The sequence below is a fragment of the Pteropus vampyrus genome, unplaced genomic scaffold (genome assembly GCF_000151845.1).
Source record: "Pteropus vampyrus isolate Shadow unplaced genomic scaffold, Pvam_2.0 Scaffold86, whole genome shotgun sequence".
Taxonomy (NCBI): Eukaryota; Metazoa; Chordata; class Mammalia; order Chiroptera; family Pteropodidae; genus Pteropus; species Pteropus vampyrus.
This window is the reverse complement of record NW_011888867.1, coordinates 1,869,764-1,894,510: the sequence shown is the minus strand read 5'-3', so window position 1 is coordinate 1,894,510 and position 24,747 is coordinate 1,869,764. Positions and strand designations below refer to the sequence as shown.

Sequence of the window (24,747 nt, the reverse complement as noted above, 5' to 3'; positions counted from 1 at the left end):
CATCTCCAGGAGGCGAGCGTGATTGGCCCCATTTTACAGATGAGGAAACTGGGGTGCAGAGGTGCAAGGTCTCGGAGCTAGCACGGCCTCGCCTATGTTGAATAACAACCTAGATGATATCTACATCTATGGCTGAACTTGGACTTCATGGTCTAACCTACCCCATTTTAGGGAGGGGACAGTGTCAAATTTCGTAAAATGTCTGAATTACTTTCAAGGTCATGCATTTTATTCGACTTGGGTGCTTACAATAACTCAGACCAACAGCTGGGAGAGTATTGCCAAGCTAAGGCCCCATGGGGACAGCTTTAATGAAAAGAGAGCCGCTTGGAAGGGCAGGAGTGTATTAATTGTCGGCGTGCAGCTAGATATTGCTGATTATAAATGGGCCTCTCTCCAGCCGGGTAAGCGAGGTGCCCCTCCCACCCCTTCACCCTACGTCCAGCTGCACCACTAATTTGCTGAGCAAACCTTTCCTTCAGGCCGGAAAGGAGTCATTCTGGTTCCCAGCAGTGACAACCCTGGACCAGTGGCGTCCGATTCAGGGGGCTGTGAGCTCTGATTCCTGCCCAGGAGAGAGAGCAATGATAGCTGGGCCTGGGAAGGGTCCCCCTGAAGTGACAAAGTTGGAGCAGGTGCTAGAGGGGCTGGAAGGGGGTCTCCCCTGGGAGAGGGTCTCTCCAGGTGCTCTTCATTCCAGAAAGGAGCTGGTCTTGAGCCAGAAGGTCCCAGTTCAGGGACTCCGGCTGGGTAGAGCCAGTGTCCCACTCACCAGCCCTGCTCTGTCTCCCAAGCATCGGATTATCGAACAGAAGCTGTTGAGCATTAACTCTGAGCCAGGTGGGGCCCCTGGGTGTTAGTAGATATGCCGCCCCCCGGTCCTGCCCTCCAGGAGCTGACGGTCTAATGGGCAGCCGGCCAGGTAAGCAGCGATTATCTAGGTGACAGGTGCAGGAGTGGGACTCCAGGAGGCTCTGGGCTCAGAGAGGGTCCTGACCCAGCACGAGAGTTCTCGAAGGCATCAGGGAGAGCAATATCTCAGCAGTGTCTTGTGGGAGTTGAGCAGGTGAAGTGTGTGGGGGGCTGCAGAACAGGCCTAGGGACAGGGAGACCAGGAAGCCCTGGCCGCTGCAGGCAGACCCAGAGGTTCTGGGGGGCTAAGGGCCCGGAGGAGGGAGAGTGAAGCCTGGACCCCACCCTTCATTCCCGTAGTTCTTCCAATGAAGCGTCTGCCATGTGCCAAGCACCAAGCGGGCTGTCTAGCAGAGAACCTTTGCTCAGATCGATTGATTTTCAAGTTCCATGTGTGATTAGTGCTTTGAAGAAAATATTTAGCGGCACATGGCTCAGGCTGCGGGGAGCAGCTTCAGGCAGCACAGTCAGACCAAGCCTCTGCACACTGAGACCTGGGGGTGAAGAACAGGGCTGGAAGGACACGGGTGCGGGGAGAGGCTTGGGGAGAGGGACCCCCACAGCCCCCAAGCCCGAGCTCAGTATGCGAGGGGGCGATTATACCTGACGAGGCTCCTCCAAGGACTTCCGATTTTATTCCTGGAAAAGGAAGCCACAGGGATGCTTTGCTTGTTTTATTTTATTTAAATCTACCCTTTGTTCTTTTTTTCCATTTGACTGATTAATTTTTCTTAGTTGAATGTTCTCACTCCTGGTTATAAACTATACTTGTTTTATGTTTTCATTGTTGCTCTAGGGTTACAATATACATACCTAGCTTACCAGTGTCTAGCTTCAAATATTACGCAACGTCGTGTACAGTATAAGATGGTTTCTTCTCTTGCCTTTGTGCTACTGTTTTCATATATATATAAATAACATGTTCCATTTTACACTGTCCTCAAGATTCACCCATGTTGTAGCATTTTGCAGAATGTCCTTTCTTTATAAGGCTGAATAAGATCCCATTGCATGTATAGACCACATTTCACTTATCCATTCACCCGCTGGTGGACGCTCGGGTAGCTTCCACGTTTGGCTGTTGTGAATCATGCTGCTCTAAACATGGATGTACAAATACCTCTTCAAGACCCTACTTTCAATTCTTTTGGGTCTATTCTCAGACGTGGAATTGCAGGATCGTATAGTAATTCTATTTTTAATTTTTTGAAGGACCCCCCATACTGTTTTCTATAGCGACTGCACCCACAAAACAGTGCACGAGGGTTCCAATTTCTCCACATCCCCAACACGTGTTTTCTTTCTTTCTTTCTTTCTTTCTTTCTTTCTTTCTTTCTTTCTTTCTTTTTTTGATAATAGCCATTCTGATGGGCGCGAGATGGCATTTCATTGCATTTCCCTAATGATTAGTGATGCTGAGCATTTTATCATGTGCTCGTTGGATATTCTTGTATCTTCTTCGGAGAAATGTCTGTTCAAGTCCTTTGTCCGTTTATGAATTGGGTTATCTTTCTGTCGTCGCATTTTCAGAGTTCTCTTTTTGATTTCTCTGCGTAGTCCAAATTTCCACACGGCTATTATTTTCTTTCCTCTTGAAGAAATTTCTTTAACACTTCTTAGAGTTCATTCCTCTGATGATGGATTCTTTCAATTTTGCCCGTTAAAATAGTCTTTGTTTTCTCCCTCATTGTTTAAAGACTTTGCTTTTAGAACGGTTTTCGTTTCATAGCAAACAGAGGGGAAGAGCTTTTCCGTGTACCCCCAGCCCCCACACGTGCACGGCCTCCCCCACCAGATGGAACGTTTGCTGCCATCAAACCTACGCGGACACATCATCACCACGCAGAGTTCAGAGTTCACATGAGGGGTCCCTCTTGGTGTTGTAGGTACTGCAGGTTTGAACGAACGTGTCATGACGTGTATCCACCTTCACAGCACCATACAGTGCAGTTTCACTACCCTGAAAATCTTCTGTGCTCTGCGTGTTCGTTCCTCCCCGCAACCCCTGGCAACCACTGATCTTTTTACTGTCTCCATAGTTTCGCCTTTTGCAGAATGTCATATGGTTGGAATCATACAGCGTGTAGGCTTTTCAGATTGGTTTCTTTTCGTTACGTGCATTTAAGATTCCTCCATGGGAGGATTTTAAGCAGAGGAGTGACACGATCTAATTGATATATTTAAAAGGCCATCTTGCAGCCATGGGGAAAGTGCATTAGAAGGAGCGGGGAGGCCAGGCGGACAGTCAGGAGGCAGTTGCAGAATTCTATGCCAGAGCTGGTCATGACTTAAACCCCAAAAAGGAGAGAAGGAGAGAGACACACTGATTGATAGACGGACGGGGTGTGGGAGGGAAGAGGCAGACCAAGCGAGGACGGGGAGCTGAATGGTGGTTGGGAGTGGGGAGTTGCCACGAGAGGGGACAGGGCATTTCATTTGGAGCCCATTAAATGTGAGAGGCCTGTGATAGCCAAGAGCTGTCAAGAGGGCAGTTAGAATCTGAGACTCAGAAGAGAGGAGAGATACGGATTTAAGAGTCCTTATTTACACATATCATCCAGAGCCCTGGAAATGGATGTCACCCAGAGACGGGCATCATGAGGGCAGAGAAAGAAGGGAAGTGGTCGCGAGGGAAGACATGCTCATTATGAGGCAGCGTCTATCCCAAGCCCAGCGCTCAGTAGCTGCTCAGTACGTATTCTCGGAATGAAGGAAGGACAGGGAAGAACCAGCGAGGACCCCCAGCAGGAGAGTGGCTTGATCTGCCAGCTCCGTCCTGCACACAAGACTGGAGAGGGCACAGAGGCCAGAAAGAATTTGGTTCGAGGGCGAAGTCCAGGGAAGACACGGGCACCTGGAGGGGGCAGTGGGGAGGAAGGAGCAAGCTGAGTCGGGTGGAGCTGAAAATCCCACCCAGGTCTCCAGCTTGGGTGGCTGGTAGGGCGACCCCCAGAGACGGGTGCACGTTCAGGAGCCAGCCTCTCACCCTTCTCACAGTCTCCTCCAGCCAAGCTGGGAGAGGTAAGGGGTACCCCTTCTACCTGGGAGAAGGGAAGGGTGCTGGTCCTGGTCTCAGGCCCGGGAAGGAGGGCAGCGTCACTCTGTAAGTCCATCGTTTCCCGTTCATATCATGATCCCTCCTGGTCCCTCTCGGCTCCCACCTAGACAATGCTGCTCCCCTACCTGGCACTGGCAGCACCTTCAGTCATTTCTGAGAGTCCCCACAGGTGGGAAGTGTTGTCCTCATTCCTTCTTCGAGGCTGCCACCGTGTGGCGATAAAGGGAATGACAGCCGACGGGACCATCTTCACCAGAGCCATCTACCTACCCTTTTATCCATTTGAGAAGTAATCATTGTGCACCTACTACGTGTGTGGCGCTGGGTTCTGCGTGGGACTTAGAGGAATCTGAGATAGGCAGTGAGGAGCAAGGAGCTGACATAAACAAAATGTAGATTTTAATTCTGATTCCAAGACGTGCTGCTGTGTGGCTCTGGGCAAAATCCAAGGAGAAACGGGCCAGGCCGTTTTGTGGGCCTCAAGGTTTCTATAGCAACCCTGGGGCAGGCTGAGGGGTGCAGAGGCTCCCTAGAGGTGCAGCTTCCTGCTCCGTCACTGTCCCTTTACACTATCAGCATATCTGAGTGTGGTCTCTTTCTTCCTGCTTCCTCTGTCTCTCTCCCTCGTTCCTTTTCCGTTCTTTGGGTCCCTCTCTGTTTCTCTCTCTCTCCACCTCCTTTCGTCCACCCGTCTCCATCTCTGCTCAACTCTGCCCCATTTCTGCCTGTCCCTCTGTTCCTTCTCCCTCCCCCCACCCATCTCTCTCTCTGGCTCTGCCTCTCCTCACCAGCCTGTCCAAAGCTGCCGACCTGGACCATCACTGGGTGGCCAAGGCCTGGCTGAGTGACATCGGCCTGCCCCAGTACTCCCAGGCCTTCCAGAGCCACCTGGTCGACGGGCGGATGCTGAACTCCCTGATGAAGCGGGACCTGGAGAAGCACCTGAACGTGTCCAAGAAGTTCCACCAGGTCAGCATCCTGCTGGGGATCGAGCTGCTGTACCAAGTGAACTTCAGCAGGGAGGTGAGAATGGAGAGGGAGGGGCGACATCTTCCATCGCCCTGCATCCACTGTCTGTCCATCCAACCCTCTGTCCACGCATCTACCCACCCACCCATCCGCCCACCCGTTCACCCACTTATCCGTCTATGCACCCTCCCTTCCTTTCCTTCTCCCTCCAACAAACACTTACTGGGCCTTGGTCAGGCCCTGTGCTAAATTTAGGGAAAATGGAGAAACTTCATTCTCCAAGAACTCACTGCTTCTCAGGAAGGACCACAAAGAAGCTGGTGGCCACGAAACCATGGAAAAGTGTCCTAATGAAGGAAGCCCAGAGAAGCTCCCGGGGGATCGGGGACAGCGGGGGCTTCCTAGAGATAGTAACAGCTAAACTGAGCCCTGAAGGAGGAATCCCAGGTATCGATCAGTAGAAGGTATGAGAGGGAATGAAACCCGGCAGAGGAGAGAGCGCAGGCAAAGGCTCGGAGGACAGACCTAAGGCCGCAGAGGTTCCAGTGTTGGGTTTGAGGTGGGGGAGTCACTGGGGATGCCAGGTAAGCAACCAGGGGGCTGTGAGGCATGTTAGTGTTGGACTCTGAGTGCCCCCTTGATTCTGAGCTCTGCCGAGCCAGAGAGCACAGGACGTCTGCTTCAACTCCCCCAGGGCCTACAGGCACACCTCCCCGAATATTCCCTCAGGGAAAGGGTCCTGAGCTGCTGGGCCCTGCGGGGCTGGGTCTAGGTGGTTTACTTTTACAGCGCTGTCCATCAGAGCACAAGCAATTCAGGGTCAGGAGGAAGGGACAGGAGAGGAGGCTGCCCAACCCTTCACGGCCTCCTCAAACACCCGCTGCAGGGCCCTGGGCACAGGAAGTGATGAGGACATGAGCCCTGGCTCCTGGCCCCTGGTAGCCCCAGTCTGGGGGGTGGGGGGCGGACGTGCAGGGGATTGGGGCTGGTCGGGACACACTACAGGACTCTGAGCCAGGGGGCGCTGGAGAAGGACCCATCCGCCACAGGAGCCAGGCCCCCAAGGAGGCTGACCCCTCTGCAGATTGTCATAGTGAGGTTTTGTACTAGGGTGACACTGGCTGCCCCCAGAAGCTGGATGGACCCACATGGAAGGGCCTCATTGTCGGGTGTCCTTCAACAAACATGCAATGAGTGCTCACTTCATGCCAGGTGATGTGGGGGTGCATATTCAAGCTAAGCAAGCAGCTGCCGTGAGTCTCACCCAGCCCCGCTCCCCCGGACACGCCACCCCTGGCTCCCTCCACCCCCAGCAGGGGGCTTCTCCCTGTTTTCCATAGTGAAAGGCCAAGCTATAGGTTGACCAGTTGATGTGGCTCTAGCAGCCTTGCATGGCCCAGCCAGACCCCTCCTCACCTTGGCACACCGAGGTTTCTACCAGCACCACGTGACCTCGGTGTGCTCCCTGTATCCCCACCTGACTCTCCCCCTCCCCACCAGGCCCTCCAGGAACGCCGAGCCCGATGTGAGACGCAGAACATAGACCCCGTGGTCTGGACCAACCAGCGGGTGCTCAAGTGGGTTCGCGATATCGACCTAAAGGTGAGGGGTGATGGCAGGTGTGGGGGTAACTCTCGGGCAGGTGCAAATCCCATGCACATTTGTGTGTAAACCAGTATCCATTTTTGTGTGAGCTGGGGCACCGTTGCCTGGGCTGGCAAGAATAACCTGCCTCCCGTCACTCAAAAGGAGAGAACTCCTCCCCACCCCTCTACTAATGATGCTTCTCTCATAGTGGGGGTGGGGGATGCTGAGCCAACCTCATTCTCCTGAGCAGGTGTGCGGTCAAATGCGGGTCCATCCTCTCATTCAACAAGCATCGATGGTCTGCCTGCCAAGGTCTGGGGATATGTCAGTGACAAAATAGTCTTGGTGACTGCCTTCATGGCCCTAAAAGAGCGAGGGGGTGTTCTCCCTCAAACTGATCCCCAAGGAGTGAAGGCTTTGCTGTTGGAGGTGTATCCCCCAGTCGGAGCTGAGCCCCCTCAGGCCCTCAGGGCTGCACTCTCAGACTAATGGGGTGCCCCTCTCAGCCAGCAGGGTGGCCCCCGCGGGCTAACCAGCCTCGTGCCTTGCCTTCAGGAGTACGCAGACAACCTGACCAACAGCGGCGTCCACGGCGCCGTGCTGGTGCTGGAGCCCACGTTCAACGCCGAGGCCATGGCCACCGCCCTGGGCATCCCCAGCGGAAAGCACATCCTCCGGAGGCACCTGGCGGAGGAGATGAGCACCGTCTTCCACCCGGCCAAGTGAGTGCGGGCCGCAGGGAACCACAAGCAGATGGTCCCGACCTCCCATCCCAGCGCCCTCGCTTACTGGATCCCACTCGTCCCTTGCGACAAGGTGGCCTTCTTCTGCAGATCAGAAAATCGAGGCTCAGGGAAGCAAAACACTTTAGCCCAAACGTCATAGACCAGAAAGAGACGGAAGAGCAGCCAGGTCTGGAATAAAGCATGTGGTTGAATCCCCAACGCCTCGAGCACTTAGGGAAGGGAGAATGAGTAGCGAGTGTGTAAAGAAAGACCACGTGAAGGTGGGTCGGTGGCCATTCCAGGGAGGGACAACTGTGAGGACAGAGGTTTGGGGACAGGGATGGGCACAGTAATGGCATTTACGGTCCAGGCAAATAGACCACCAGATCAAACCACCTGTCCCCATCTCCTCCTCTGAAAAGTTACCGGAGAATAAACACCTGCACAGGTAAATCAGGCCTGTCCCAGCGGAGTCTCATCTTCACATTGCAGTTAGGGTTAAGTAACCCTTAGCTGAGCTCTGTGTGGCGATTTCATCCTCATGACAAGCCAAGAAATTCATGCCATTCACCCTCCTTTATAGACGGAGAAATTTGCTCAAAGGGGCCAAGGTACTTGCCCGACATCACACAGCTAGTAAGTGGCAGAGCCTGGCTTTGTCCTTGTTCTATTACGCTGTATACACTGATGATTTTCATATATTGAACCAACTTTGCATTCCTAGTATCCCACTTGTGGTCTAATCCTTGGATATGTTGTTGAATTAGATTTGTTAGTATTTTCTTGAGGATTCTTGTATCTATATTCGTAAGAGATATTGGTCTGTAGTTTTCTTGTGACGAAAACTTGTGATGTTTTTGTCTGGTTTGGTATCAGAGTAATACTGGCCTCCTGGGGTAAATTAGGAAGTGTTCCCTCTTCTGTTTTAGGGGGGAAGGATTGGTGCTCATTTTTCTTTAAACATTTGGTAGAATTCACCAGAGAAGCCATTTGGTCCTGGACTTATCTTTGTGAGAAGTTTTATTATTATTATTACTATTATTATTACTAATTCGATCTCTTTGTTATAGATCTAGTCAGATTTTTCGATTTCTCTCGAGTCAACTTTAGTAGTTTATCTCTTTCTCGAAATTTGTCCATTTCATCTAGGTTAGCTAATTTGTTGGCATACAATTGATTGTATAACCAATTCCCTTATAATCCCTCTTATTTCTGTAAAGTTAGCAGTAATGTCCCCTCTTTTATTTCTGGTTTTAGTAGTTTGAATCTTTGCTCTTGATTTCTTGGTCAGACTAGCGAAACATTTATTCATTCTGTTGACAGAGCCCAGATTTGAACCTAAGACTCTCTGAGTCGAACCTGAGTGCTGAACCTCCAAACCATATGGCGCTTCAGGAAGCAGCTGGGCCACACATCATGTTATGCAGATTCAGGAACTGAGGCTTGGGAGAAAATCATGCATCTGTAGCAGGGTCCCTTCTCCATTGGTACCCAAGTGGTTCTCACAGTGAGGTCTGCAGACCCTGCAGCAGAATAATTGGGTCCCTTGTAAAATGCAGATCCCCTGTCCCCAACGCAAACCTACAAGACACCAGGAATCTACATTTCGAGCCTTTTGAGGTGGTCCTTATGGAGACAAATTTTGTCGAGAACTGTCATCCAGAAGCCATGAATCAATGGGAGCAGGAAAAAGGCTTTTCTACGCAGAATCGTCTATCCTCCCTGACCTCCCTCTGGAACCATGTGATCTGTGACAGGCTTAACATATCCTGAGCCCTGGAGAGGTGGCACTAGCTAAACATTAGCAGACATCCATGTGCCTGATTAAGCCCTCGATCACCCATGAGGTGGCAGGTGTGTTGAGGACGGCCTTGGATTAGTGGGTGAGCACTGGGGAGGTTTCAGGTGGGCATAAACGGGGTGGGCTCTCGAAGTTGTCAGCGACTCCTTCGAGAGTCAGACGAAGCCATCCTCCTGGTAGCAGGATGAGGAAGAGGGAAATGGACTCAGTCCCTCTCCTCATTTTATGTTGGAGGAATCTGAGGTCGGTCGCCCGGGAACCGGGGACGTAGTGCCAGCCCCGGGCCTCAGGACTGCCTCCTTGTTGTCACCTCTTCCCACGACGCTGTTTTCCTGCACGTGTCGCCCACGCGTCGTGAGTCAAGGTCCTCCGCGTGGGGACCTCAGTCGGGTGGAAGAAGGCAGAGCTGCAGGAATGCCTGAGGAATTTTCGGTGTAAGAGTCCCCAGCTAAGCCAAACGCCATGGCAGATGGTGATCTCTGGTCCCCTCCAAAGGGACTTTTGGGCCACCGCCACAGGGTGTAAACTCCCAGGCCCAACCGCAATAATGGGAGAGACCCCTCCCTCCTCCTTCTAAACATGGCCCAGGACTGGTGGGAACAGCCTTTCCCTGAGACCCCCGGGGCACCCCAGCAATGAAGGACACGTTTCCTATCGATTTGTTCTTCAGTCCACCTTTCTGGAAGGGGGCGGGGAGCAGTGACTGAACAGAGGTGAGCTACCCTCCCCAGGGAACAGAAATAGGGCTGGTCCTCATCTCTAGACCCATAGCCTTTCTTTGAGGGACCAGCCTGGCCCCCTGAACTAGCTTCAGGCTGCCTCTGTTTCTTCTTTTTGATAGGTCTCTGGGCGGGCTCTGTTTATCTGAGAAAGGCTTTGGCTCCTCATCCAGACAAGAACTGGTTTGGCAGACATAAAAACAAAAATGTATGTCCCAGCCAGGATTGCTTGTGGCACACGAGAGCCAGGCAACCTGGGTTCAAATCCTAGTAGCACCGATTCCTGGCTGTGTGACCTCAGACAAAGGACTTAACCTCTCTGAGCCATTCTTCCCACATCTGCACAATGGGGATTCATCAGTGTCTACCAACCAAAGGGCTGATGAAAAGATGAGGTGAAATGATGTGTAAAGCAATTGGCAGGAATACATGGGCACCGTAACGCACCCAATAACAGAAATATCAGCAATGATTACTCCAGACCCACCACCTGTGCCTCTTCTGCTGCCTCCTTTCCATCCTCCGCAGGAAAATGGGTTCAAATCCTGACTTCCCTGCTCTCTAGCTGTGTTGAACACGAGCTAGTGATTTCACCTCTCTGAGCCTCAGTCTCCTCATCTGTCACGTGGGAATATGATTCACCCCTACTTCACAGCTTCGTCACAAAAATTCAAACTGTACGCGGCGTGCCTGACACATGGGTGCCCCACGATTGCTGGACAGTTCCCGTCCTCTGACTTCACACGAAAACTGATGTACCCGGGTGGAGCAGTCTCCTCTCGAACTGATTACAGGGGGCTGCCCTTCCTGTCACTTTGCCCCAGCTTTGTCACTAGCCTTTCAGTGGCGAAGAGCAAGTCCATCATGAGCCCAGACAGACTGGAATCTCAAGCACACAGAGTAAGGGTCCTTGTCACGTCTCCCACCTCCAGAGCTGGCAGGCTTCCCAAGCCTGCACCTGAGAGATCCAAGCAACAGGGAATGTCCTCGGGCCACTCGGCACGTCACCTGGGCGGGGGTGGAAGGGGCACATGGAGATTTTCAGGCACCTGCAAGACGGCGATGTTTTATACGCTCTTGCCCACCCCGCACCAATCAATCACTGAACTGTGAGCGCAGAGGCCAAGTGCTAAAATCATCTGTACAATTTTAGCAAGAAACTTGCCCTCGGTTTCCATAACCTGAAGTAGGGACAATCACAGCCCCTTCTCAGGGCTTTTGTGAGGGTTCAAGGAGGTAACGTGGGTGAGGACCGGGCATCGGGCCCGGCACACAGTGGGTGGCCAACTGATACTCTTTCTGTCCCTACTTCACTCATCCTCATGGAAGCATCTTGCACATCCCAGGCTGGTAATTCCTCATTCGACTGGCTGAGACTCAGCACCTCAGGTCAACCAGCTGGCAAAGGTGAGCCCTGCCTGGGGAGGGTCTTCCCTCCTGCACCACGATGCCTTTTTAGAGCCCGGGATGCCCGCCGCGTTGACTCGAGAAATCCCACGGAGATGCCTTGATCTCCAGACCCTTCCCTCATCAAAAGCATCCTTCCAGCCAGCCTTCCATCCCCTCGAAGTATGACAAAGTGACCGGAAATATTCAGGAAGCCATTTTGAGCCTCCAAGGACTTTAGTCGTGTGCTTGGCTTATTTCCTGAAGCATCTGTGTTTTCACGGGTGTTAATTCAAAGGAGTAACAGGGTGGGATTTCAGTTACTGTGGAAAGAATAAGAAGGGGAGATATTTGGCAGAGGCCACCCCCATATGCCTCTGTCCCCACCACAAAGGCAGCCACTTTCTGTTCAGGGGATAGCTTGTTAAGTCCAGAGCTGTTTGCCAGGCTCCACTGTATCGATGGGGAAACTGAGACCCAGCGAGGTAATCAGCGGGCACAAGGGCGCAGCTAGGGGACGGCTGAGCAGGGACTCGGACCAGGTCTGTGCCCGTCACCACCTGTGTCCGTCACAGTGGGATATAATCATAGCGATTATTCATGGTATGCCAGCTGCTTCTCGCCCTTTGTATGTATCGACTCATTTAATCCTCATCGTGCCCTTGCGAGAGAAGTGCTACGATTATTTCCCCTTAGATAAGAGCACATAGTCCCAGTGACACAGCTGCTGAGGAGTCGAGCCAGGCCACTGATGTGGAGCCCACGGTCCTACGCTGTCCCCCGTGGTGGGAAAAGCATGGTCTAGATCTGGATCCTAGAGGCCCAAGTTCAAGTTCCATTCCTGCCACTATGTGTCTAGTCTATCCATGGCTGAGCTGAGGCACGCGCCCTCTCTGGTCTTCTATCTCGTCTTTGCCGAAGATAAGAAAAGGAACCTGTGGCTCTCCCAAGCTCACCCGGCGCCCGTGTCCATGAGTCAGGGGGCTGTCATGCAGTTCCACGCACGACAGCAAACAGCTGGCTGCGGGAGTTTTGCGTGTCATGGCTTCTGCATTTAGAACTGTTTCCCACAAGGCCCAGAGAATTTCATCTCTGGGTGAAGGAGAGAGGGTAGTCATTAATGAAGACCTTAGTTCCTGGCTCGCAGAACACAAGGCTCCTCCCTACTAGGGGGGAGCCCCCGGCACCCGTGGATCCAAAAACGCAGCTCTATTTGCCATCCAGTCGGCTGGTGCTAGCTCCCCTCCCTTGAACTTGCAGCAACATTTGCCCCAGAAGAAGCAGAGCTTCTCCGAGGCAGATTAAAAGATACTTCTCTCAATGAAGGCCCGAGCCGAGGCTCACAGCTCCTGCAAAGCCAACTGCTGGCTGCCTGTCAGCCAGAGCCAATTTGTCATATGTTTCAAGTATTAATATGAATTATTATTGTAGTCATTTCTTGATTCTAGCTAAGCTCTCACACACTTTGTCACTAACCCTCACGATAACGTCATGAGGTTGACCCTTCTAGGATCCCCATTTTGCGGATACAGAAACCAAGCTTTCGAGAAGTGAAGTGACTTGCTCAAGGTCATGTGGCCAGTGAATCGTAAAACCAGGAGTTTGATCTCGCTGAAGCCCTAGAAAGATTCTGGACACAAGTCCCTTGGGTTTGGTGAGGTTGACGGAGGAGGTGCAGAAGGCTTCCTGCCTGGGCGGAGGCCAACTCTTGGGCCATGAAACCCACTGAGACGGTGGTTTGCCCAAAATCTAACAGAAGAAGGGTGTGGGCGGGAGGACTCAGCCCAGAACCCCTGGCTCCGTACCGGGATTTTTACCTAACTCTGTACTCCACGCAGACTCTATGCCACGGACATTCTAACACAGGCGTCGGCAAACTTTTTCTATCAAAGGACAGATAGTACATATGTGGGCACTTGAGAGCCTTATTGAGTATTACTGCTCTATAGCGAGAAAGCAACCTTAAACAACTCACAAACAAGTGGGCGTGGCTGGGTTCCCATGAAACCATTCACAAAATCGGGCAGCTGGCTGGATGTTGCCCTCAGGCCGAAGCTTGCCTAATCCTATTCTAACTGCAGCTCTCTACGATTTTTACCCAACACAGGGTAATGGGACATAACGTAAGGCAGCGAGTAGGTGGGAATGAACGTAGATCTAAATGCAGAGTCGGGGAAATTGTCCCAATGCTTCTCCAGTCACAACTAATTAGCTGACATCTAAGGATCCCCGCCTCATCATCTTCCCCTTCCTGGTCAGGTCTGCAGTACACTGGACGGTTCAGAGCGAGACTTTGGTGTCTCAGAGACTTGGCTCTGCCGCTTCGAGCTGCGGAATCCTGGGTAAATGGTTAATCTCTCTGTGCCCCCTTTTCATCACCTGTAGTCCAGGGATGGCAGCCCCAACCCCTGGCCCGTCGTGAGGACTGTGTTTATAAAGTGCTTAGCACCATGGTGGCACGTAGGAGGTACTCAGTAAATCGCAGCTGTTATGGTCATTGTCGCCAGTGTGAGTGTCTCTTGGTGGTGGCAGCGGCTGACGGGGCCCTCCCTGCTGACTTGAAATGGGTCTCTCCCCAGCTCCACGGGCATCCGGGAGGCTGAGCGCTTTGGGACGCCCCCCGGGAGGGCCTCCAGTGCCACCCGGGCCGGGAAGGAAGAGAACAGCGGTGGCATCAAGTACAAGGCTGGCCGGGTAAGTCGCGCTTTTTTTGTCATCGAGGCCCTCTTTGTCCTTTCTCTGCTCCTGCTTTGGCCTGGAGGGGGTGGGGGGACCGCTAGGCCGGGTCACAGATGCAGCTGGGAGTGAGGCCCTAGATGCCACCTGCATGATGCTGAGGGCCCCAACATGGCTTAGAGTAGTAGCTCAAAGTGCAGGTCTCACCTGCCCCATCAGAGTCACCTGGGTGGCTGCTTAACACGAAAATGCCGGGGCCCACCTGTGCTTCCTGGAGCAAGGGGCATCTGGAATAAGGGGGAACCCTCGTGCAGCCAGGCGGCCCAGAGGGTTCCCATGCACCCCAAACCCTGAGGACCACCGACCTAGATTTTGAACTCCAGTGACCTACCCCATAGCAGCGGATGAGCCTCTGCTGTAAGAAACGTATGCGATTTGGGGCCAATCAAACAGACTCGGACACTCAGATTCCTAAATGGCAGTGTGTAGACACAGGTGGCAGAGCAGAGAGCCTAAAACGTCTTCCGCTCACTCAGTAAACAGTTTTGGGGTCCTAACAGTGTTCCAGGCCCCATCCTAAGCACGGGGGTATCGGAATGAATAAATTACCACCCTTCCAAGGTGACATACGGATATACACATGGTACGTACACAGAAGCACAGTATATCTGTGAAATGACAGTTTCATGGTGGGATTGTGATTAGGGAAAAAATGTCTAAAAGGCTCTTTTTAAGGGGGCCAATAATGAAAAAAAAATGTTGAGAAACACTAGTCTGGGAAGAAAGGCCATCAAGCAAATAAATAATTACAAAGCACTGTCATGATTACTGTAACAGAGGCATGTTCAAAATAAGCGATAAATATTGAGGACCTACTGTGTAGGATAATAGCACCTTGCTGTGTGCTTTACAGATGGGATTTCTACTCTTTCAACAACTCTGGGAGGTAGGAATTACTATTCCTATTGGAGAAATTGCTAAGAAAACTGAGGCTCCAAGAGGGCTGGTGACTTATCCAAGGTCACACAGCTGGGAAGTAGCGAAGCAGGGAATCGAACCCTGGTTTGTGTGTCTCCAAAACCCACACTCCTGCTGCCTCACCAGGCGGTGCTAGAATACTTCCCCTTGGCCCGGGAATGCACTCAGACCTCACGCCCATGCTCAATCTCGCCTCTCCTCCATTATACCCATTCTCAAATCTCCCACTGAGGAGGAAGATGGGGACTTTTGTGGATAATCAGACTATATTTGTCCTCGCCCTTAGTAACCGACCCGTTCCCTCCAGTTGGCAACACAAAGCTCTCTCCTAATGTTAACTCACAAAACCCCCTCAGTCTCCCTGAGCAGTAGAGGATTATTAATATTAGGAGGAGGAGCACAGAGAGGTGATGTAAGTTACTCAAGGTCACACAGCAATTAGAATTGGAGACCCCATGTGTTCCAGATCCAGAAACATTCAATGCCTTTTTCTCTTCTTCCTGACCTTTGGTCTCGTTCCTCTCTTCTCAGTTGCCCCTGGGGAAGATAGGAAGGGGTTTCAGCAGCAAAGACTCCGACTTCCATGATGACTACGGCTCTCTCCAGAATGAGGATTGTGGAGACGATGACCCCCAGGGCAGGCCAGAGCAGCGCCGTCTGGAAGGCTACAACAGCCTGGAGGTCACCAACGTGTAAGGAGCCAATGCTCCGCCAGACCCAACGCAGAGACACACATGGAGGAAGAGCAGCCGGACGCCATCACCACTGTACATAGTGACCTGGGGCTGAGGATATTCCTCTGCCGCCAGCAAAAATCTCAGCAGACCGCTGAGGAGCGAGGCGGGTACCAGCCATGGGCTTCCTGCTCAACAGAAGAAGGCTGGTCCAGAGGACTTGTCACAGTGCCCGGCCTTTCCATAATCCAGACTCCACCTCAGAGTGACTGTTGGCCATTGAGCAAGTGGTCCCAGAGCCTTGAACTGAGCTGCCAAGGTGGAAAGAGGCTATGATTCCCCCCACAAAATGCCCTCCCAGGAGGAGCAGGTGGGATCCCAACCAAGACATGAAGAGCCCAGTGGTGACAGTGCTCAGAGCAGGCAAAGCGTGAGGCTGACCAGTGGACGCGTAGACCTTTCCTGCCACCAGGACGGCAGGAAGTGCTGCCTCTCGCTGAGAAGTCAGACGGAGGGAGATCTCAGCTCCAGCATCCTTATGCCCATGACTGAGAACTCGGGTTCTATTTTGGGTCACTGAATCTCTCTTGGATGGGGAGGTCATTTCCTCTACCCTAAAAGCCACGTGTCACACAGGGGTGGACATGTCGAAGAGCTGTTTTCCCCTTCCTCCAGGAGTGGCTACACGCGGTAGGGACAGGTGAATGATCTGTGCAAGGTGGGGCCCAGCAGCAACGTTCCCGGGAAATGCAGTTATCCTGTCGGGGTAAAGAACATTATGACAACAGGATCAGGGACATCTGTGACAATTCTACCAAACATGGCAACGGATCTGAGATTGGGGCTAGAAAAATGCTCATCACTGTTAACTCGACGAACCTTTGTCGTGATGTCTCTGTCACCTGAAACAGATGTGCTCACCAATGTCCTAACTGAGACGAATCTCGCAGAGCAAAGTCGTTGAGATGGTGGCGAGAACCCCCAGCCCTTTTCTTGACTCTGCCACCGTTTCTGCTGTGTGGTTTCTTCCCAGTGACCTCACCTCTCTGTGCCTCAATGTCTTCATCTACGATACTCCGGTTCCTTCCCAGGGACGTCGTGAGGGTTAACACTTGCTAATGTCTGTAACACACTTTGTGACCTCTCAGGAGACAGGCGGGGAAGTTGTGGGGTGGGGAGGGGGGTGAGCTGTCTAATTTTTCATTTACAACACAAAACTGACCTTGAAGTGGCTCTCTCCAACTCCTTATGACTGGAACAATGTGCCAAAGAAGGACAAGGCATGTTTACTGTTTAGATTCTCTAAAGCCCCCAGTAGGGCTTGACCAACGAGGAGAGAGATCGCGATCCCACATGCACAGCCTTTGGAAACCAGTCCGAGTGTTCAGGCCCGACTTCACGGACCTCAACGCTGAGCGATGATTCGGGAAGGACCAAGCACACTGGAGTTCTAGCTAACACTTCGGTTATCAAAGCAGATCATTGGTTGGAACCGCCGTGATCAACTTCCAGTGAAGCCGCTTGCACCGAGAGTCGGGGACAGGTTAGAATGTCTGAGACTCGCTGCAGGTGTCAGCCTCAAAGCACACGTCCTTGAAGCCAATGGATTGCTTCCCGTCATGGGAAATGCACGAACGGAGCCCGAGGAACTCAAGAAATCCCCCCAGTGCCGAGACCACGGCATGTCCTCTTAACATCAGCATGGAGCCAAACGCCTGGGAGGTGGCCGGGTGGACAGCCCCCTTTCATCTACGTGTTTGGCCTCCTAGGCACACGTTTCTGATTCCAGGGCCTGAGGGGTGACACTCCAGTACCTGCCTTGGCTTGGCTGAGGCGCCAAATCCCAGTGTCTTCATTAACATCCAGCCACACGAGGGGCCTAAACCTGCAGACCCTGCAGCCCAGAGCGAGGAGTCCAACTTCCTGCCATTCCCAAGCCAGCATCCAGGCTGGGGGACCCGGGACCCCAGATCTGCCTCTCACGAGGCAGCAAATTCCTGCAAGGTGAGCAAGAATAGCAGGGGGTACCTGGATGCAGCCCTAATTATGTGAAACCAGCATTCACCTGAGTTGACAGTAATGAAGCTTGCATTATTCCCCGAATCAGTCCCATTGGGGACAAGATGGACAAGCAGACAATCGGGGGTCAGTGGCAGGGGTGACATTGCCCAAAACCTTGCAGCACTAGGCCGGCACACCTGGGGCAGCGTGGGCAACCTCAAATGCACTTACTTTTTAGTCCAAGTGATGCCCTAACCGCACATCCTCTCCCACCCGATGCTCGTATCCCTGGCAGCCGGGCGAGCGTTTGAGATGATTTCTCAACATGAGGACAGGTTGATTGATAAGTTAACAACCTCCACACAGGGCTAGATCAGGTGGACTTCGTCTGCTGGGAAAATCCTAAACGTCAACTCTGCCTCAAGGGTGAACATGAAGAGTGGGGATTCAGAAAGACCTGGCAGAGAGGTTCTGGTCGCCGATGACCCGAAGCTGGCAGAGCAGCCACCGATGGAACACTGACCTGCCACGTCCTGTCCAAACAGCCTGAGTCGTGGTCTTGGTCCTTCAAGGGCTTCTGGACCTGGGAACAATACGATGTGCTTCTCTGAAAGGTGCTGTGGCTTGTGCCCATAGGTATTGGCCGTTTGCAAAGGGGTAACTGGTGCCAGAGGTCGGGGAGAATCAAGGTAGACAGAGAGAGGCATCTCATGTTCTTCCCAAAAGCTGGGGGCCAGAGCTATCAGAAGGTACCTGCTTGGGAGACTCCTTTCTGACCCCAGATGCCTCTGAAAGACCCCTTCGTCCCTGGCTGCGCAGAGCCTTTCTCCCAGAAATCCTGTCAAATCACGGTTACCAGACCCCAGGCTGCCAGAGGCAGGGAGAAGCCGCGCGAGAACCTGGCCAGATGAAGTCGAGGGCGCGGGGTCTCCACACAGCCCAGCCAGCATGGAAGGGCCTCAGAAGATCTTGAGGTCTTCTTGAGCGCTGGGTCTGGCAGCAGGTGGCGATTTTGGCAAGATGTGACTTCTTGGGCTCAGTGCAGGGGCACCCAGGTCCCTCGGCTGCTCCAAGCCCAGCTCTCCCCTGCCCATCTGGGCACCATCACGTCTGTGCTGCTCGTCGAGGCTCCAATAGGCTGCAGGCAGTTGAGTGGTGAGGATCAAACACCTCGTGGGAAATAGCGACTTCTGTATCGAAGGTTATTGGCAGTGGCCGGCGGGTGAGGGGGATTTCCTGAGCCCTCCCACACGGGGTGAGGGTGGGGACTGCAAAGGGAACAGCTGTCCACGAGCAAAGATGGTGTTCCGGGCCTTCAGTTGCGGGTCGTGGCCCCCGATGTCTTCCCAAGAGTGAATTTTAACACTGTAACAATAAATCCTACTGCACAGCGTTTTATGGATGAGATGGCCTTTTTCTATTTGTGTTCTCATTTAATTTTCCCAGCAGCCTCTTTGAGAAGGGAGATGACCCCATTTCACAGATGCAGAAACTGAGGCGGGAAAAGCCGAGGGCCTTGCATCTGTGAAATGGGGCTCTGTAAAGCTAAGAAATCACGGGACAGAGACTTGAACGCAGTCATCTGCCTCCAGACACTAGGCTTGTCCCTGCCACGGCGCACTCCCCACCTCTGGCAGCGGTGGTGAGCCCACACTCACCCCCACCTTCCAGCCTGGGACTTACCTTAGCAGGCGGCATCACTCAAAAAGGAGTCCAGGCGTGCTCTGTCCTGCTGGCAAAGCTCTCTCAGCTGGAGGAAATAAAAATTCTAGGACAGGACAGGTGGGATCTCTGTATTAGCCAGTGACATGAGACAGAAACCTAACTCGAAAATTGGTTTAAAAATAGAAAGCTTTATTGTTTTTTGTAAACAGCAGTCCAAGACCACAACTGGTTTGGACAAGGCTGGATACAGAGCATCGAACGATATTTTCAGGATCTTCGTTTTTCTTTATCTTTAAATAAAGAAATGGCTTTGCTTTCCTCTGTATCAGCTTCATTCCCAGACAGGTTATCCCCAGCTGTTGGCAAAAATGACCACCAGATATGCAACGTCCCAGCTTAGCAAGAGCTCCCCAGGACAGGGCCTCTTGTTCCCGCAGAGTCTCAGGGTGGAGCCTCCTGGGCTTGGACAGGGTCCCAAGTCCGCCAGGGGTGGGGTCAGCACCAGGCCGCACAGTCTGAGGGGACAATGCTTGCACTGGTGAGAGAACAGAGTGTCCGGTGCGGTGGCTCTCGGGGGACAGCGTGGGATCCTTCAACGTGGCCCAAGGGGGCTCCTCTTTCCCAAACGATGCATCCTCTCACGTGCAGGCGGGGCAGGGCAGTCGGACTCCAGGGCAGGGAGCACCCCCCTCACCCTGATACTCAGAGAGGGAAAGAAACTTGAGTCCACGCGCCCAGCGGCTCACGGAAACGCCAGGAACAGAACTGAGAATTGAGGGACATCGGACCCAGAGGCCAGGCCTAGCCTGGACACCGCCCTGTCCCTCACGGCAGGGTGTCTCCCCCTCAGCGCCGTTGACATTCTGGACAGACTTTGTTGGGAGGCAGGGCTGTCCTGCAGCATCCCTGACCTCTCCCCCTAGATGCCATGATCACCCCCGCCCCCCTCCAGTCATGACAGCCCACAAACGTCTCCAGAGGTTGCCAAATGTCCCCTGGGGAGGCAAAACCCTCCCCCGTGGAGAACCGCAGCTGGGTGTGCTTGTGCTCGAATCCCCCAGGAATCCCTCAGGCAGGCATTGTTTTCCTCAACTGGCAGAGGGAAAAACTGAGGCATGGAGAAGTTACATAGATTCCCGGGGCCCCGAGCTAATGAGTGGGAGCTAGGATCTTAGCACGGACAGATGGCTGTCTGCGGAGGCTGGGCTCGTACTCCCTGACCTAAGGCTGGCCGTCACCCCCAGCTGCTTACAGTAAAAATTTCTGAAGCCAGATGTTCCCAGGCAGGACTTCCGCATTGTCGAGTATGGCATTATTGGATGCTGGATCCACGCCCTTCGCCTGGTGGAAAATTGCTCTATAAATTACAGGTTTAACGGGGAAAGCCAGCCTTTCGAGCTCCTAACTTAAAACAAGGTAATAATTTAGAGACTAGAACGGTCTGGTTGAATGAGTGTTTATAATAGCTAATCCCACGCCCTGCCTCCATCATCCCCATTAAAAAAAAAAAAAAATAGACAAGAAGTTTTGGACACTTGCTCAAGGTCTCACAGCAACTTAGTGACAGAGCCTGAAGGCAACTGATGTGCCAGCCACCCTACTCTTCACTGGGACTCAGACACAGAGCAGGACTGACGTCCCCTGGCTCTGCCACAGGCACAAGCGGTGTGGCCTGGGGACACCTCCTTTCCCTGTCTGGGCCTCAGGATCTCCGCTGAGCTCCCTGCTTCAGCCCACCTTGGGGAAACTGCTCCCCCATTCTTGGGGGTGGGAGTCTGCTGGTCATACTGCCCCTACCGCCTCCACCCCCTCCACCCTACCCCCACCTTTAGGGAGGTCATGTGATCTTGTCTGGACCTGTCCCATCCCTATAGCCCCCGGCCCTGGATGGCCCCAGGAGTGGGCACTGAGATTCGAGAAGGGGGAATCAGAATCCTTACCTGGACGCCTCACGTTGAGGGTGGAAGGTCAGCCCTCGCTTTCGTTTTGGATTTTGAGCTGTCAGATGTGCCCCAGAGCTGCAGGCTGCCCTGCCACGCCCCTCCCATGAGGAGATGCCTGAGAGAATGGGGCCGACTCAGAGCCAGAAATCAAGATGGGGGAAGGGATGAGGGGTGGAGGTGGATCTACCTGTTCCCTGGATCCAACTGTCTGTGAGGCCGGCGCCACTCCTGCTTCCTGAGGTTCGGTTAAGTGGCACCCTAACTGGCCCCCTTCGCCCCACCCCGCACTTTGTTACGGCAGCGCCAGCCAACTAATAGAGGGGAGGCAACCTGCAGTGTCACCAAGACCAATCTCCAAACCCAAGTGGAAAATTCCCCTGAGGAGGGGTTCCCCAAGGCTGCCCCGACTGATTCTGCCACCCCCACGAACCTGCTCTGTGGTCATTGACTTCGCGTCTTAGTCTGTTCCGGCAGCTACGACAAAGGAGCCTAGACTGGGAGAGGTTTAGTCCTCACAGTCCTGGAGGCTGGAAGTGTGGGATTGGGGTGCCAGCGTGGCCAGGTTCTGGCGAGTGCCATCTCCTCTCCGGGGTCTCTTTTATAAGGGCACTAATCCTATCAGGGCTCCTCACTCATGACCTAAGCACCCCCAAAAGCCCCGTCTCCTAATACTATCACCTTGGGGGTGAGGTGTCAACATATGAACTGGAGCAGGGGATACAAACATTTAGTCCATAACACTTAATATAAATGTGATTTTAATTTGGCTCAGGCTTAACATTGCTACCTAATTCTGTGAAACCACAGGCCTGAGATGCTGGCTTTATTTTTTCTAATACATAAACATGCATGCATGTGTATATGTGTGTACACAGTACATGTACATATATTACCGAGTGTGCACATAAATTTATCAATAGTTATTGTAGCAAGTACTTATCTATGTATTCCCTTATAAATATGTCACTGAAATCAGACACAGGGCTCCCAACAGTGTGAGCAGTGGGACTGTCAATACAGGACTCGCTTCAGAAGGCCAGGCCCTGTGCTAAGTGCTTTACACATGATCTCACTGGGGCCTCAAAACAGCCCCAATAGACAGGTAGTCGTATCTCTACTTTACAGAAGCAGGAAGAAGTTTAGACATTGGCCCAAAGTCCCACAATTGGTAGTAATAAAAGTAGGCCTCTAACCCAGATATTAACCGCTATATTATATCCTTCCCTAACCATCAGCCTGTTGAAAAATCCACATCCCATAGTTGGTTCAGTTATCTTGTGGGCAGCTGAGTCAATGGTATTTAAGTCAAGCCGCCTAAGGGAGTCACTGGAGAGGTGTTCTGTTTTTTTTTTTAAGAATTCAGATTTTCAGGTCTTATCGCAAACCTAGTAATTGAGTTTAGGCTTAGAGATCTACATTCTACTAAACCATAGATTTCCAGGCCTCGGAGTTTCTGGTGCAGTAGGCGTGGAGTGAGGGTTGGGCATTTGTCTTTTTTAAAACCCCGTCGGGCAGTTCTGTGGGACAGCCAGGCCTTGGGAACGCAGCCCTTGGATAAAGCGGCTCCAGCACAGACGGTTCTTGGGCCATTGTAGCTTGCAGTCCCACCACTCACCACTAGATGGCAAGATGATCCGTCCCTCGCAGCCTCAGCGCAGACCACTCAGGAATAAGGCCCAACAGATCCAGCTTCAGGTGGGCAGGGGCCCTTGTGATACCTGCCCTGACTCCCTGCAGCCAAAAAGGATGGGGAAAATGTCTTTTGTTTCTGTTTTCTCCACAGAAAGCAAGGAACAAACATTCAGTAGGACAGACAAAATTTGGAAGCTGACCTCAGGACAAATGGGAACACCTGTGGACTCACCGAGATGCTCTCCCAGCCAGGAGGCCTGGCTCCTGAGCCTGGCACAGTGCTCAAGGGTGAGCAGCTGCCCAGCGGGAAGCGAGCTGAGGATGAAGCTGATACCAACCACAAGGCCTTTCTCTGTTGATGCGGGGGGAGGGCCAGCAGAATACTTTTAAGGGCCATTGTTCCCAGGGCGAGAGGTCTCTAAAAACAGCACCCCCAGGACCATGTAGGCAACCCCAGGGAGTCAAACACACGATTGGAGCACCTGAAGAATGTGTAAACTTCACCTCGTCCAGCCACTTGCCCTTCACCATTTTCCTACAGAATAAATCAGTCTTCCTCCTGGCCCCTGGGCATGCCAAGCTGTGGAGACAGGAGGATGCTGGGGCCAGTGAAGACAGATGTGCGGAAGGACACTGTCAGGCTGATTAATGGCCCCTGAAAGATATCCCCTTCCCAATCCCCAGGACCTGTGACTATGCTACCTTACGTGGCAAAGGGAAATTAAGGTTGCTGACCAGCTCACCCTAAATAGGGAGATTATCCTGTTTCAGGATTGTCCGGTGGGCCCGAAGTAATCGCGAGGCTAGGAGGCAGACGCAGAGAGGGGAGGGAGATGGACCGCGGAGGGAAGTCGGAGTGATGTGATGTGATGTGAAAAATAGGCTCGGCCGCCGTTGATGGCTTTGAAGGTGGAGGAAGGGGCCAGCAGCCAAGGCCGGTGGCCACCTCTCGACGCTGGAAAAGGCAAGGAAACAGATTCTCCCCTGGAGCCTCCAGAAGGAACGCAGCCCTGCCAACACCTTGATCTCCCAGTGAAACCCATGTCAGACTTCTTACCTACAGACGCGTAAAATAATACGTTCGTGCTGTTTAAGCCGCCAGGTTGTGGTATTTGTCACAGCAGCCGTATGAATACACGGGCAAGGTGGCCGATCGAGCCTCAGCTCAGCCCCGGTGGGGCAGTGAAATGGCCTCCATTTTATAGACGAGGCTCAGGAGCCTTCGGCATGTGATCGTCACTGGTAATGCCACTGGATGAATAAAGACAAAATAACTTGTTCTCCCCCAAGGAGCTATTCTGTTGAATAAGTTATATTTGTCTGTAGAACTCCACATTTGGAAGGAAAGAAACAATAATTCTCAAGCCAATGCAAGGGTCAAGGACTCACTTAAAACTCTCCCAGGAGGAAAGACACCATGAATGTCATAGAAAAATGAGACTATCAAGTAATTAACCCAGGGTCCTGCTAAGGGGGCTCGGGCCATTTTAAAGATTCCTAGACTCGTGACAGAGACCTTGGATCAAGTTCTGTCTTGAATGGTGAAAGGAGTGGCTGAGACTTTCATGGCCCCAATCCTCAGGTGGCCAGGTCCCCCCTGGCCGGGATCAGCCTTCTCTGTTGACCCCAGGATGCCAAGCTGTGACAGGAAGCAGGGCTCTCATTCAGGGGTCCTCAAGTTATAATGAGCATAGAAAACACCTGGATAATGGTTAAAAATACAGATGCTCCACCCCAGACACGCTGAGCTAGTCAAATAGTTCTTAGTCCTGAAGGCCAGGTGTGGTAAAAACCCATGGAGAGTTTTTTTAAAACTCTAATGTGAAGGTCCCACCCCTGGAGATTCCCATTCGATGAGTCTGAGGTGGGGCCCGTAGTTATTCTTTGAAAGGTGATCCAAGCACACAGCCAAGATCGAACACCACTGATTTTCTTGAAGCCTCTGCCATACTTTCCTGCTAATCTGTCTCTGTAGGTACTAAGCTTGGTACTTGGGGAACTGACAATCAACAAGACCAGCT

The 24,747-nt window shown here is 52.6% G+C and overlaps 1 protein-coding gene and 1 long non-coding RNA gene across 7 annotated transcripts in view; one reads left to right on the top strand and one right to left on the bottom strand.

Moving 5' to 3' along the window:
- The window catches only part of LOC105294352 (kazrin), a 19,084-nt gene extending 3,519 nt beyond the window's left edge, over window positions 1-15,565 (top strand). Inside the window, exons 3-7 of the mRNA XM_023532604.1 lie at window positions 4,762-4,993; window positions 6,440-6,541; window positions 7,082-7,248; window positions 13,737-13,851; window positions 15,343-15,565. Of these exons, the coding sequence (XP_023388372.1) occupies window positions 4,762-4,993; window positions 6,440-6,541; window positions 7,082-7,248; window positions 13,737-13,851; window positions 15,343-15,507 (781 nt within the window). The 3' untranslated portion in view covers window positions 15,508-15,565. The remainder of the gene's footprint in view (window positions 1-4,761; window positions 4,994-6,439; window positions 6,542-7,081; window positions 7,249-13,736; window positions 13,852-15,342) is intronic.
- Window positions 15,566-16,178: 613 nt separating this feature from the next.
- LOC105294351 overlaps window positions 16,179-24,747 on the bottom strand; it is a 10,169-nt gene continuing 1,600 nt past the window's right edge. Inside the window, exons 1-8 of one of the 6 annotated variants that reach the window (XR_002781183.1) lie at window positions 23,784-24,528; window positions 23,470-23,681; window positions 23,231-23,306; window positions 22,710-22,825; window positions 21,092-21,209; window positions 20,404-20,492; window positions 19,170-19,254; window positions 16,179-16,243 (exon numbers count right to left, since the gene is read on the bottom strand). This is a non-coding gene — a long non-coding RNA (uncharacterized LOC105294351). Of the gene's footprint in view, window positions 16,244-19,169; window positions 19,255-19,319; window positions 20,493-21,091; window positions 21,210-22,709; window positions 22,826-23,230; window positions 23,307-23,469; window positions 23,682-23,783; window positions 24,529-24,747 lie in introns of those variants that run through there. The other 5 variants (XR_896055.2, XR_002781180.1, XR_896054.2 and 2 more) reach the window with 5 other exon arrangements.